The sequence below is a fragment of the Canis lupus genome, chromosome 23 (assembly GCF_011100685.1).
Source record: "Canis lupus familiaris isolate Mischka breed German Shepherd chromosome 23, alternate assembly UU_Cfam_GSD_1.0, whole genome shotgun sequence".
Classification (NCBI taxonomy): domain Eukaryota; kingdom Metazoa; phylum Chordata; class Mammalia; order Carnivora; family Canidae; genus Canis; species Canis lupus.
The window spans coordinates 36,778,258-36,793,397 of NC_049244.1; the positions used below are offsets into that span (position 1 = coordinate 36,778,258).

General features: G+C 39.7%; 1 protein-coding gene across 1 annotated transcript in view; it reads left to right on the forward strand.

The window, feature by feature from the left end:
• CLSTN2 (calsyntenin 2) overlaps positions 1–15,140 on the forward strand; it is a 483,511-nt gene that overhangs the window by 87,470 nt on the left and 380,901 nt on the right. The window contains exon 2 of the mRNA XM_038571050.1: positions 11,773–11,895. Within this exon, the coding sequence (XP_038426978.1) occupies positions 11,773–11,895 (123 nt within the window). The remainder of the gene's footprint in view (positions 1–11,772; positions 11,896–15,140) is intronic.

Sequence of the window (15,140 nt, forward strand, 5' to 3'; positions counted from 1 at the left end):
CTAATTCAGTCTGGGTATATCTTCAGGGGTGGAGGAAAAGGGAAGGCTCAAAGAATGCTTCCCTGGGTCAGTGGTGCCTGAGCTGATGATACTGTAGACATTTAATTGCAAATGGAACCACTTTGTCTGAAAACCCTGATACTTGGGGCTGATCATGATGAGGGTGACCTATAGTATTTGGCTTATAGCTTTATTAGGATTATGTATTTGGTGGTGGTGGAAGAGAGGCTTTTTTGTACCTCTCTTCTACCTCTGATATTCTACAACTTCCTAGAAAGGAGCCAGATAGTCCACATAAATAAGAAGTGAAATTGGCCTGCCAGTGCTTTCTTTCTAAAGCAGTAAGAAGCAGATGAGCATTTTGCAGTGAATATACTATAAACCAGATAATTGCCATTCGTTGTTCTGAACATCTTGGGATCTAAGGCATGAAATGGAATTTGCAATAAAAATGTATCACACATTTCCTATCCTCTGGAACAAAGTTGATATCTTAAGCCACAAAGGTTTTATTTATTAGTTTGCCAGTAGAGAAACAAAAATATGGTGTTTCTATCTGAGGTTAAAAGGAATTTGCCTTGTCACATCAAATCCTTTCACCCATTTTTGAATATAACATTTTAAGATTCTTCAATGAGCATGATGGCTATTTTTATGTGTCTATTTGGCTAGATCATAGTACCTAGTTATTCAATGAAACACTAATTTGGGCGTTCCTGTGAAGGTATTTTGGAGATGTGGCTAACATCTATAATCAATTGGTTTTAAGTAAAGGAGATTACCCTCAATAATGTGGGTGGTCCTCATACAATCAGTTGAAAGGCTTTAAGAGCAAAAGATGAGTTTTCCCAGAAAAGGAGAAATTCTGCTCAAGATTGCAGTATCAACTCCTGTCTAAGCTTGCAACCTGTAATCCTGCCCCCATAGATTTCAGATTTCCCAGCCCCTATCATCTTGTGAGCCAATCCCCTTATTTATGCACATATATCCACACATGTATGCATACACACATGTATATATGTATGCATGTATATGTATATGTATATCTCTATCTCCTATTGGTTCTGTTTCTCTGGAGAACCCTGACTGTTCTCCTATTGATTTCAGTCATGGCTGTTTTGTCTCTTTGCACTCCCTAGAGCACTTGGTCCAAGGCTGGATCCACAGGAGATGGAAACAAACATGTGTTGTTGTATTGATCTCTGGTCACAGAAAAGAATATCCAGTTGGAGTGAGGGTCTCAGTTTCTCCATGAGGGACCATGACCTTGATTCATTTAAGCACCCTAAACCTCCATAGCCTCATCCATGAAATGGAGCCCGTGCTGTCCTCTCACGGGGAAGGTTGTAAGGACTTAATGAGATCACAGCTGTAGAGCCTGGCACATACTAGTCCCTCGGGAGTAGCAGTTCCTGATTAGCTACAATGAGCAGTAGTGATTACAGAAAGAGTTTTAGACAATTGCATTTAGTAGCATCAACTCCAAAGTAAGTTAAGGGCTGGATTTAGGGGTTAAAAATGTTTAAAAGGCAGTGAAGTATGAGATATTGAAGGAATAACAATGTTGGGGAATTATAGATGTAAGTCATTTTGTTCAGTAGGTAAGACATTTTGTGTGGAAAAATGAGTTGGCTCCAGCAACTGAGTGGGAACATTAAACTATCAGAATCCCCACCCTACTTCTTCCTATTCCAAATGATCCTCTTGAATGGCTCCCAATCTTCTTCAAAGACTTAACCAATTTTCCCACCCCTGGGAGTTCTGTTAGGTCTGCAGCCCACCAACAGGTTTACAGGGTAACTTGAGCATTGTCTACCTGGGGCACACTGGGTCCCATGTGGGTCTTGACCCCAGCCTGTGGTATTAATCTTTAGAATCAAGAGTGCTTTGCTGTGGACATACAACATGCTAGTCACTGAGTCAGCTCTGACCCAGAGTCTCACTTTATCTTCCTTCCAGTAACCCTGCATTGGTATTACCTCCATTTTATCAAGGAGAGGGAGCAGAGGTTTGGGAAGATTGAAAGATTTGCATAAGATACCCTGTTGGTTACATGGAACTATGACAAGAAGCCCAGTACTCCTTGAACCCAATCTCAGGCTTTGTCTTAGGGCAAGCTTTGGGCAGATGGCTCTGTCCAGATGGCTTATGTGGAGACAACTGAAACTTACTTTTGTAGGATTACACAATCCCCCAGTGTGCATTTCTCCCCAGCCTTAATCCTGGCCCACATGCTAGTACCCAACAGGATAATGGCATGTGGTTCATCCCCAGGCTGGGGTAAAGACTTTGAGAGAACCCACACTCCATACAATTGAGTATTTATGGGTAGAAAATGACAGATGGAAGGGAAGAAAAAAATAGGAATGGTGAATAAATGGATGGGTAGATGGATAGAAGAAAGGAGGTAGGAAGGGAAGGAAAGCAACATGCCAACTTCACTGAAAGTACCTATCAAGCAGTTAAGTCATCTTTTCCTCAAATGCTTTTTCAATCCAATTAAAACAGTGAATGTAACCCTCATCTTCTGTGAATATTTGCATGTATGACTCACACACATAGGATTTGTATTTAAAACTATCTAATTGGTACCTCTAGTGAGAAAGATACATTGCCTCTAATTAAGTGATGGCAAATGTCACCTTATGATTTGGGAGGCACGCCCTCTTTCTATTTGGGTGATGTAGGAATACCTGCTCACTAGAATCAAAGTGCCACTAATTGCTTCAGGCATTGGAGGTGCCAGCAAGGCAGCAGTGTGCTCACCTCATTTACCAGTGTGCTAGGCACTGTGTTAGGTCCTGTGTATATCGTAGTGACTAGAACGCTGCTTTTCCCTGAAGAGGGCTCATGCTTCCATGGGAAAGAGGGGCAGGGCAACAGCTAATGGCAATGTGGTGGGCCTGTTACATGAGAGCAGGTGGTACAGGGTGATGTGGGGTGCAGAGAAGGACAACTGGAGGAGGTAGAGCTGGAAGGATCTACAAGCAGGAGTCAGAAGGAAGGAGAGGAGGGGAAGAGATGGCACAATGAAGGCAAAGGTGTGGGTAATCAGGGAGCTGATGCCTTCGGGGGCTTTGTCTGATCTTGCAGTTGAAGGCAGGATTACTGCTGATGGATCCTAAACAGGGAAGTGCAGGATTAGGTTTGCCTATAGACAGGCTGACCTCTCACCTGGACAGAGATCCTATTCTACCTTCACTCTGGAGAAGGGAATAAAAATACTTTTAAAAATGATATTATAGGCTCAGGAGTGAGTGAGCGCCTGCCTTCAGCTGGGGCGTGGTCCTGGAGTCCCGGGATCGAGTCCCACATCGGGCTACCTGCATGGAGCCTGCTTCTCCCTCTGCCTGTGTCTCTGCCTTTCTCGCTCTCTCTCTGGGTCTCTCATGAATAAATAAATAAAATCTTTTTTAAAAAATTAAAAAAATAAAAATGATATTATAGGGGCACCTGGGTGGCTCAGTGGTTGAGTATCTGTCTTTGGCTCAGTTCGTGATCCTGGAGTCCTGGGATCAAGTCCCACATCAGGCTCCCCACAAGGAGTCTGCTTCTCCCTCTTCCTATGTTTCTGCCTCTTTCTGTGTGTCCCTCATGAAAAAATAAATAAAATCTTTTTTAAAAAACAATGCTATTACAATTATTGTAGTTAGGAATCATTTTACTACAAGAACAGCTACCCTGCTCAAACTAGGATAAATAGAAAAAAATTGGTACCTTGGCAGAACAGATGAAAAGCTTCACTTGGCAACCTCAGACACAGCAGGCTGATGAGTCCATGAAGGCTGAGCAGGACCTCGACTAGAAAACAAGTATGAATGTAGCTGCTTGGGGTGCTTCTCTTCTCTCTGGTTATTGGCTCCCAAATTCTGTCTCCTGGCAGATTAGCTTTCTCTGATTTTAATGGCTTCTCAGCTCCTCCTAAACTTTGAGTGACCTTGTATGAATGCCAGCCCCAACTCCTAATAGACTATTATCTCAACTATCCATCACCAGGGGCACCTGGGTGGCTCACTCTTAGTTTTGGCTCAGGTCGTGATCTCAGTGCCATGAGACCAAGCCCCACACTGGGCTCCATGCTCAACACAGAGTCTGCTTGGGATTCTTTCCCTTTTCCTCTCCCTTCTCCTCTGCTCTCCCCTCCACTCACACTGTCTCTCTCTAAAATAAATAAATAAAGGATAGATAGATAGATAGATAGATAGATAGATAGATAGATAGATAGATAAAATCTTTTAAGAACTGTATCCATCACTAAATAAATGATAGGTTCTGAGCCTGCCTCTTAAATGAAGGTTGAAAGATCCAACCAACTTGCCCAGCCTACTCTACCCATAGATTTCCCCTGGGGCTGGATATCCACCAGGGGACTAAGCACCTCTGCCAGGGCATCAGGTCAGAAGGGGAAAACTGGGCACCACAGGCAAAAGACCAGCCTGACCATGAGACTGACCTATTTACTGGGGTGTAAGTTAACCTTTCTAGAGCATTTTGTAATCGGTACAGTATTTTTTTTTTTTTTAACTAACAGTTCACTTTTACCCAGAGGGAGGTATTGAAGTTCTGAGGGTCAACTTTAGGATGAGAGTAGAAAGATTGAAAGGGTAAATCATCAGCTGCTTGGCCCTGCTGCTTGGATTGAGTGTTAATGCACTTTTTCAAAGGTGGAGGCAAAGAGAGGAAGGCAAGGAGTGCTCCTAAGAATGCATCTGCACCCTAGTTAAAGACGTATTGGGTGGCAAGACCTAATTTCTCTGTAAATGGAGCAGAAATATCACACTGGTGTTTCCTCTGTATTAGTGCAAAGATACAGGCATTTCTCCAGATGCTGAAACAGTGTGGGAAAGACACAAGATAGAAGCAAGAAGCAGTCCTCGGGGGACATGATATGACAAACTTCAGCCTCGAGAAGAATTATGTAACAGGGACGTTATCTCGTGAAGAACTGATAAAAAGTCAGCTCTTCTGAAGTTACATCCAAATAGAAAAAAGCATGAGCTGACTGGCCTCAGTCTGTTGGAACAAAAAGGCAGAACAGTTGTCAAGGGAGGGAACAGATTGCATAAGAAACAACAGCCAAGGCACAAGCATCAACACCTATTGCTTTTTTCTGGAAGGAGTTGATTCTCTGGTGTCCCACGAAGCCAGCGTTTGGAAGTGGCTCCTGGATGAATCCATATATGCCAATGCCATTAAGCCCTGGGTGATGTAGATACTATCTGTGAGTCCTGCCTCTTGGCTGGACTTGCCCCTCAGACTTCATTCTCAACCAAACCTAACTATTCACATTTCCCCTGTGGTGCACCAAGTGCTTTCACCATTGGTCTTTTCCCACGCATGTTCCTCTGCCTGGAACCCCTGCAACCTTTATCCCTGCTTGATTCCTACTGCTCATAACTTCAAATCTACTGTCTCCAGGAAGTAATTCTATATAACCATGCCTGGATTAGTACTTCTCCTTTCTTTTTCTGGAGCAATCTGCTTTTTCTTTGCTTATCGATCTCTTGCCATACCGGTTATCATGGATCCCTCTCCAGTCTGAGGGACCCTTGAAAATAGGAACTTTGTTCTTACCACATTATAAATGATATGTGTAATTTATATATAATAAAATTTAATCTTTTGAAATGTGCAGATTGCTAAATTTTGCCAAAGGCGCACAGAAATATAACCACCACCACAGCCAAGATGCACAACAGTTCCATCATCCACAAGTTCCCTTGTGTCCCTTTATAGCATACCTTACTCCACCCCCAGACCCTGACAACTACTGATCCATAATCTGCCCTTATACTTTGGCATTTTCTAGAATATCACATGAATGGCGTCAAAGAGGCCTGTAGTCTTTTGTGTCTGACTTCTTTCACTTCATTTCACCAGAGAAATGCTTTAGATATTCAACCATTTTGTTGTATGGATCCGTAGCTGATTTCTTTTTACTGTTGAATAGATGTCCATTATATAGATACACTGCAGTTTGTTTATACATTCACTAGTTGATAGCCATTTTATTTTCCAGTTTTGTACTATTTTGAATAAAGATTCTACGGGCATTTACATACAAGTCTTTTTGGGTAATTTATGTTTTCATTTGTCTTGGGATAGATCCCAGGAATGGAATTGCTGAGTCATTTTATAAGAAATTGCTAAACTATTTTCCAAAGTGACTGTATTATTTTACATTCATACCAACAGTGTATGAGAGTTTCAATTGCTTCACATCTTCATTAGAATTTGGTATTGTCGGTCTTATTTTAACCATTCTAGTGGTGGTGTGGTGACATCCGATTGTGGCTTTAACTTACATATCCTTGATAACTACTAATGTTGAACATCATTTCATGTTCTTATTTCCTCTGGTGACAGGTCTGTTCAAATTTTTGCCCCCCTCCCCCCTTGTTACAGATGATTTTTCCCATTATTGAGTTGCAGGAGTTCTTTATATATTTCTGGATATAAGTCCTTTGTGAGATATGTCTCACAAATATTATCTCCCAGTCTGTGGTTTATTTTTTTTTTTAAGATTTTATTTATTTATTCATGAGAGACACAGAGAGAGAGAGAGAGGCAGAGACACAGGCAGAGGGAGAAGCAGGCTCCGTGCAGGGAGCCTGACATGGCACTTGATCCTGGGTCTCCAGGATCACACCCCGGGCTGATGGCGGCATAAACCGCTGGGCCACCGGGGCTGCCCCCAGTCTGTGGCTTTTTAAAAACATGTTTTCTGTAGAGTGTTTTCAAAGAATAGAAATTTATAGTTTTATGGAGTTTGATGTATCAAGTTTATCTTTTATTCAGTATTCTTTTTGTTCCTCCTAATAAACCTTTGCCTAACCCAAAGACACTGAGCTTTTCTTTTATGGATGTTTTAAAGGTTTCATAACTTTTAAGTCCTACATTTAGGACGATGGTCCATTTCAAGATAATTTTTGTGTGTAATGTGCAGTATAATTGAAATATTTTTTTAAAAAGATGGATATCCAATTTTTTGCAGCATAAATGAAAGACTATCCTTCCTTCCATTGGATTTTCTTGGAAAGTTTATCAGAAATTAATTGATCAAAAAAAAAAAGAAATTAATTGATCATGTATATGTGTATCTTTTTCTGCATTCTTTATTTTTTCTGTTGATCTGTTTGTCTATCTTATGTTAAAACCTTAATACTTGATTAGAGTAGCTTTATAATAAGCTTAAAATCAAGTGGTGTGAGTCTTTTAAATTTGCCCTTTGTTTCAGAGTTGTTTTGGCTATATCAGATGTTTTCATTTCCACATAGCTTTTAGAATTAGATTATCCATTTAAAAAATCCTATTATTTTGATTTGGATTGCATTAATCAATTAGGGAAAAATTTACATTTAGCTATATTGACTCTACCAAATCATAAACATCGTCTATATCTCCAGTAAGACTGCTCTAGATCCTCTTTAAATTCTTTCAGCAATATCTTATTAGAGTCTTTGCTATACAGTTACTACATGTATTTTGTGAGAGTTATTCCCAAATATTTCATGGTTGTTGATATTATCATATTAGTATTTTTGTTTAAATCTCCAATAGTTTACTGCTAGTACATAAAAATATGATTGATTTTTATATATTGACTTTATGTACCATGGTCTTCCTAAATTCATTTATTCTAGTAGCATTTTAGTAGATCCTATTGAATATGCTTCATTGAGGCTCATGTTCCTTGCAAATAAAGGCAATTTTACTTTTTAATTTACAATATTATTTTTTCTTGCCTTATTGAATGGGTTAGAACTTCCAGTACAACATGAGTAGTGCACTACTAAAGTACTTTCTACAAAAGTTCTTTATCAGATTGTGGAAGTTCCCTTTTAATCTTAATTTGCTGATCATTTTGATTATGAATGGATGCTAAATTTTGTCAAATATTTCTTTCAGGAACCACCCCCCCCCCCACCTATTTACTCTCAAACCTTAAGCTGTTTTTGCGTATTTTAGGTGCCCCGTAAATATTGGTTGAATGAATGGAGCTGGGCTAACTACCTCTGAGAGTGCAAGACCATACTTCAGCCACTCAGAAGCATGAGATGGGCTTAGAGGAACTTAAGAATATTTGAATGCCTATTCATGTCAGGAGTACTAGATTTGCCTAAATGATCTCATGCAATTTTTACAATATTGCTATGAATTATCTCCATTTTGCAAATGAGAAATGAGTAATAGATGGAATGATTAAAAAGCTATAATATGTTTGGGAATTGTGGAAAAGGTCATGTGTTTCATAACTCAATAGAAAGAAAAAGATAATTATTACGTTCAGAAAATGAATATACAAAGGAGGATGGTTTCAAATATTTCAGTTATTTGATGGTGTGAATGGATCAACAGTCCAGTTGGTCTGGATATAAAGAATGTCACCTGTGGAATGACAGTTGAACCATTAAGAAGGAAAAGTAATCCTTGCATATAATACTTGGCTCAGCCATGAACAAAAGTCTCACAGTCAAAATAATGTAAATTTAAGTTATTGGTTTGCAACCATGAGGATTCGATCTACTGACAAAGCAAAGAAGATTTAATTTTGCTTACACATCAAAATGCAAATATTTATCAATTTTGACAAAGAGAAAGTCAAGAAAGATCTGAAGTAAGTTAGAAGGTGGGAGAAAAATGAGGAAATTGTAGGGATATTAACACTTGTATTTTCCAAAAAAGGAACATTTAAACCCCTCTGAGCTTCAGTTCCTCACCTGCAAAATGAGGTGTAAAATCTTACCTAATGGGGCTGTGGTAAGGATTAATGAATGTATGTAAAATGCCTAATATGTGATAGCTACTCAACTAAAAGGAGAAAAGGGTGGCAGGCCTATAGAGAGAAGGAAATAAACCCAATCCCACTCAACCCTAAGGTCTAGAAGTCACCTACCTACTGACATGGTCAGTGCCCAGAAAGCAGGGTGATGAGTCTGAGTAATGAAAGGTCAGGGACTGTGTGTCCAGCCCAGGGCATCTGAATGACATAACAACCCTGCGAGTGATATCATTTTCCCCATTTTACTGTTGAAGGAGTTGACACTCTGAGTGGCCAACTGACTCACATAGAACCAGCCCGAATTGACTAAGCCAGGCTTGAAACCCAGCAACTGTGACTCTAGATTTTGTTGTCTGCCATCGCGTCAAGTGCTACAGTGAATCTGAAACACTGGATGAGCTTGTGGCATATCCTCTATACACATTTCTAATGAATAGACCCATAGGTTTAATTAAAGGAGAAAAATGATTAATTGTTTCTCTCAACAGCTGCAAATTATTTACATTGCATTTGTGTTGATGGCTAATAAAAGAGCAAAGGCATGTGGGGACAGCCCAGGGTGGCTGTAATTCTTCCAGAGTCCATAATGAAGCACTGGTTTGAATGCCAGCATGTGAGCATGGAGGAACCTGATGTCCCATTCAGACCTGCAGTGGGCAGAGCTGTTCTCTGCCCTGGGCATGATCCAATCCTCAGAAATGGATCTCAGTAGACAAGACCTAAGAAGAGAAAGGCTTGTGTCCCTGCCCCACTAAACTGCCTCTTGGTTGGTTCATGATTGCTGTGCTGTGGAATGGATGAGTGGGAGCAATATGGTGGCCACCTTGAGGCTACCACCAATCCTGGAGCAACTCTTAAGTGACCTTTTGAAGCATGATGGTTCAGGAAGGGGACAGGAGCCACTGCAGCAGAGATGTTCTCAATTTTATAAGCTCTTGCTTTGCGGTGGCTACTGAAAATTCTGTACTATAATATGTATATTATAATGTGTGTTATATATTATAATGTGCATGACTATATATTATAATATGATATGTGTGTGTGCACATGTGTGTACTTTTTGGATATCACCAAGTATGAGCGTTTTTGGTCTTCCCAATTATTAATTTTTAACCCTGTGGCTTGTAAAAATGGTTTCTTCATCATTTTCATAATGATCACACCTACCTCTTAGGTTGCTGTGGGTATCATTACATATATGACAGTATCTTTCAAACTGTGAAGCAGGGTGTGAGAATTGGTATCAGGACGTCTCTGACTATTCTAGGACTCCCTCTAACCTATTATTTTATTTCTAAAGCACCTACTCTGCACTCAGACTTGTGTGAGTGTAAAAGGACAAACCAAGGAGACCACAGTTGAGTAATCAGATTAATATTTGAGGATTATGTTTAATGCCTGTGGAGAGGATGGATTGGAATGGGATAGGATATCTTCCTGGAAGACCAGTCAGGAGGCCACTGCAGCCCACCAGAGAGGTGATGGCTGGGTCTGAACAAATCTGGAATTGGCAGATATGGGATATTCACATAGGAATATTACACCAACCCTAGCACAAGGTTTTTTTTGTTCTTTTTAAAAAAAAAAAAAAGATTTTATTTATTTATTCATGAGAGACAACACAGAGAGAAAGGCAGAGACACAGACAGAGGGAGAAGCAGGCTCCATGCAGGGAGCCTGGCGTGGGACTTGATCCCAGGTCTCCAGGATCAGGCCCTATGCTGAAGGTGGCGCTAAACCACTGAGCCATGTGGGCTCCCCCCAGCACAAGTTTTATTTAAATTCTCTACCCTTCATGAGTGCCTGTTGATGATAAGTTTCTTGTATTCATTTGTTAGGACTGCCTTAACAAAGTACTACTAACTATGTGGCTTAGAATAACAAAAATTTATTGTCTCATAGTTCTAGAGGCCAGAAACCTGAAATAAAGTTGTTGACAGGACCATGCTTACTCTGAAGGTATGAGGGAAAGGTCTGTCCCAGGCTGTCTCTCCTGGCTTTGGTAGTTCCTTGGCTGGTGGCAACAGAACACAGGCAATCACATGTGTGAATGTATGTCTCTGTCCAAATTTCCCCTTTTTGTAAGGACACCGGTCATTTTGGATTAAAGCCTGCCCAGATGACCTCATTTTTACTTGATTACCCCTTTAAAGAATCTCTCCAAATAAGGTCACATTCCAAGGTACTGAAGGTTAGGACTCCTACCTATCTTTTTTTTCCAGGGTCACAGTTCAAACAGTAACATTTATTTGGTATGAATTTTGAGTGTGTTAATTTTCCAATAGATAATGTATCATTCACCTGGTCAAATTACTGAAGAACAACTTAAATTGCTTGGTAATTTAGACCATTAAGATAGACATAGTTTTCAAGTGATCAGAGATTATTCAAATGTCTGTTGTATCTTTACACATATGTTGGTACTTATACAGATACGTATGCATATAAAATGCAGTAACAATATGTAATGATGGATCAGATTAGGAGGTCAGAAATGAGGTCAGAAATTCAAGCACACAGCCATGATCTGCTAGTTCATGGATTGATAATGGGTTTTAACCCTGAAACATCTATTAATAGTAACATTTATGAACTAAAGGTTTTAGCCAGTTTTTAACAGTAGCCGTCTACACTGGGGATCCAGAAGTAGAAATAAGGGGATTTGGGTAAGGTTAAAGATCCATGGTTTTAGAGCCCAAGATGTGTTTGAGTCTTGATGCTGCCCTGTGTACCTTACGTGAATTGTTGAACTTCTCTCTGAATCTCACTTTTCTGAAGGTTACTGAGGTATAAAATGGGACTAACATGCTCTTTTCTCATGTGGTTGTTGGATGAGAGCCTATCACTAATATTATATTAATACTATCATAGTATTAATATTATATAATATCAATATTATAATTGTATTATTATTAATATTATTATGGATTAGCTAGTCAAGTGATGACCTTGAAAGTCAAACTTTATTTTGTTTTTCCATTCTATTCTAGTCAACAAGCATAAACCATGGATCGAGACTTCATATCACGGAGTCATAACTGAGAACAATGACACAGTCATCTTGGATCCACCACTTGTAGCCCTGGATAAAGATGCACCAGTTCCTTTTGCAGGTAAGATGATGGCTTACTATGGTTGTGCTTGGCTCAGTTTGGAGACATGCTGGGAAACCTCTACAGAGCCCAGGCCTCGGCTATATATATATATATATCATCCCCTGTGTGTCTCATAGATCATCCTGTGATTTCAAAGCTGTATGCCTCTTCTGACTGCTGCTATGGTTCTGATATCTGATATGGTTCTGATTTCTGATTTCTGATTTTTTTTCCTTGGTATTGCCTCCAATGCAATACCTTTATTTCGTTTTCTGAGAGATGGTATATTACTGAGGTAGCCTCTTGGGATTGGAAAACCTGGGCTAGTAGAGTCTGTAGGGGGATAATTTTCCCTCTAGAAAGATGACCTATGGATGGATTAGTTTGTGAGCCCCTGTCCCCACTATCCATATATCATGAACAGGTGGAGACTTATAGCTTGGTAGGTTGGCAAGAGAAAAGGGAAAGAAAAAAAGGACCAGGAAATATTTGCTAAGGATAGAACAGGGCTGTGCCCTCAAGCTTCACAGTGGGTGTGGCTTTTGGTGGAAGAATCAGAAGACCGTGCCATTTTGCTTTCTGCAGCATGTGGCTAGAGAGTCTTCTTATTATCATCAAAATTATGACTACTTCCTTCTCTAACATCCTGTAAGGGCCAGGCCTCAGGAAGGGTCTGTGAAGAATATGGCTATGTCTCATTTTTACACAGATTTTGGCAAAGAGAAGGGGATGGCTGGTGGTAGGGGAGGAGAGAATGGACAAAGAATTTCTGAAGATGCTGCATCATGAATAATATTGTTAACATTTTATAACTGTCAGGAGAAAGACAGGAAATTTAATGAAGGTTTTCAAGATTTCTAGAAGATTGCTTTATGATAGATGGGTGCCAGGCTGAAGTTTTCACCATGATGAAGTCTATTTTTTCTGACAGTTTGTCTGCTACATTATGAGCTACTTGGGAAAAAAAAAAAATCAGTTCTTTCACACTTCTAAGAGATAAGCTCTATGAAGGCCCTTTTTTCATTACAGAACATTGTAAAGTAAGGAGCAAGGAGGTGGGTTACATGGGGAAATTCAGTGTTACGTGAAGATAAACCCATAAGCATTCTTTTGGAGCATGGGGGAGATATCTTGACTCTCAGAAGAAGGCTTTATCATTATTATATGTAGAATGATAACCACAAATGGCACCTAACTGTGACTTCCATGGTGTTTAGGATTAGGATATTTCCATATGTCCTCCAGCCATCCTCAGAGGTCCTGGCTCAACAAATTCCACTTGGAAGTGTGAATCTTATGCTGTCTTTTCCATAAAAGATGAGTTGTCATCCCCACACCTTCTCTGCCAGCCTGGGAATATTCCAGTGCCTCCACTTCTTGGGCATAACTAGGTGATACTAGGGTTAATCAGCAATTCTTAACCCTCCCCCGTACCCCCCCCCCCATTCTGGGAATGAGAGTTTAAAATAAACACTAGCAAAACTGTTTGGGTGATGGAAATGTTTGGTTTGGCATGCACTGTATGCTTAACAAAATAGAGGCAGTATTTAAAAATTGGGAGATTTAGGATAAAAAGGCAGGATTCTGGTTTATCTTGATGAACCAGATCAGAAACACAGGGCTGAGTCATTGCTTCCATCTTTAGACAGAGCATGTGCTCCTGGCTTCCCTCAGCCCCTTCTCTACAGTCTATGTACAGAGGTCCTGCCATCAAGCAGGTCCTCTCGTTCACCTTTCTTTTCGAGTGTGTGATTCCTCTTTAAAATGTAACAGGAAAAAACCCATGACATATTAAACAGGAAGTAAATGTGTGCCATTAAGTCACTTTAGTGTAATGAAGCTAATGCTTTGAAAGATGAAGGATGTGTCTGATTCCTCATTATGTCTACCCTCAGCATAACCCTGTTCTCCTACAATAGTGAACTAAGAAACTGAAGTTGTTGAAGAAGCTGTCCTACAGTAAAGATATAAGCTCTTTAATGCACAGATCAAAGTGGGAAGAAAAACAGTTTAAGTAAATCTGATATTTGAAGGTTGAACTTATAAGAGGTTACTTGTTTTCCTTGGTTATGGGGCTGCAGAACAATTAATAATTCCACCTTAAGATTCACCAATGGGCTTCGTAATTCATGAATCAATTTATCCAATGCCTCTTTAAACTTGAATTTGTAGAATTTATATTCTGACCATTAGATGTGCCCACTGGTTTTCAGGCACATCTGGAAACTAAGATTTGCTTCTAAGCCAAGCCCTGAGTAGTTATTTCCATCTGAAGAAAATTTCTATGCTCCTCTTGATATTTGTAGCTGCATAAAAAAGATCTAGCTTAATGCATCAAAATATAATCTTCCAAAGCTCTTAAGAGTAAAAAATAAAGGTGCTTTTTGGAATGGTCAAAGCTATTTTTCTCAGTGTTATTTATGATCAGCTCTAAGACAGGACACGGGCACTAGCCATCCATCCATGCTACAGACGTTTATTTTAAAACATTTATCTTAAAAAGAAAATACTGAAGATTTATTTCAGATCCCTATCATTCTCATAAAATTGAAAAATTCATATCTGCCAGCTCCATCAGTTCTGGAAGTCAACTGCAGCTTTTAGTCTCCCCCTTATCAACTGTTCTTGTATTGTGTGTCAGTTTTTCCACCCCTTTCCCACTGGTCTTTATTTCCAATTTAGCCTATGAGGTGAGCTCTAAGCTTGTTGGGAGATGGTTCCAGCCATATCATTTTTGCTCTGTCTCATCTCTTTTGTGATTTCCCCCATTTAAAAACTTTTCTAAGAAAAAAGTTCCTATGTATTTTACATAGGAAGTCATGAGTGTGCTTTGCATATAAATGCAAAATCAGGGATATGGAATAGCTTTTACTGTATTTTTCCTGATTATGACAATAAGTGTTTATTGTAGAAAATGTGAAAAATATAGTGAAACACAAAAAAGCATGAAAAATGTGTTTTCTTACCTCCAGAGAGAGCTTCTGTTAACATTTTGGTGTATTTCCTTCCAGTCAGTTTTCTACTCTTTTTTTTTTTCCAAAAATTGTGATCATACCTCATATTCAATTCTTTTTTTTTTCTAAAGATTTCTTTATTTATTCATGAGAGACACAGAAAGAGAGGCAGAGACAGAGGCAGAGGGAGAAGCAGGCTCCTTGCAGGGAACCCGATGCAGGACTCGATCCCAGATCCTGGGATCATGCCCTGAGCCGAAGGCAGATGCTCAACTGCTGAGCCACCCAGGCATCCCCTCATATTCAATT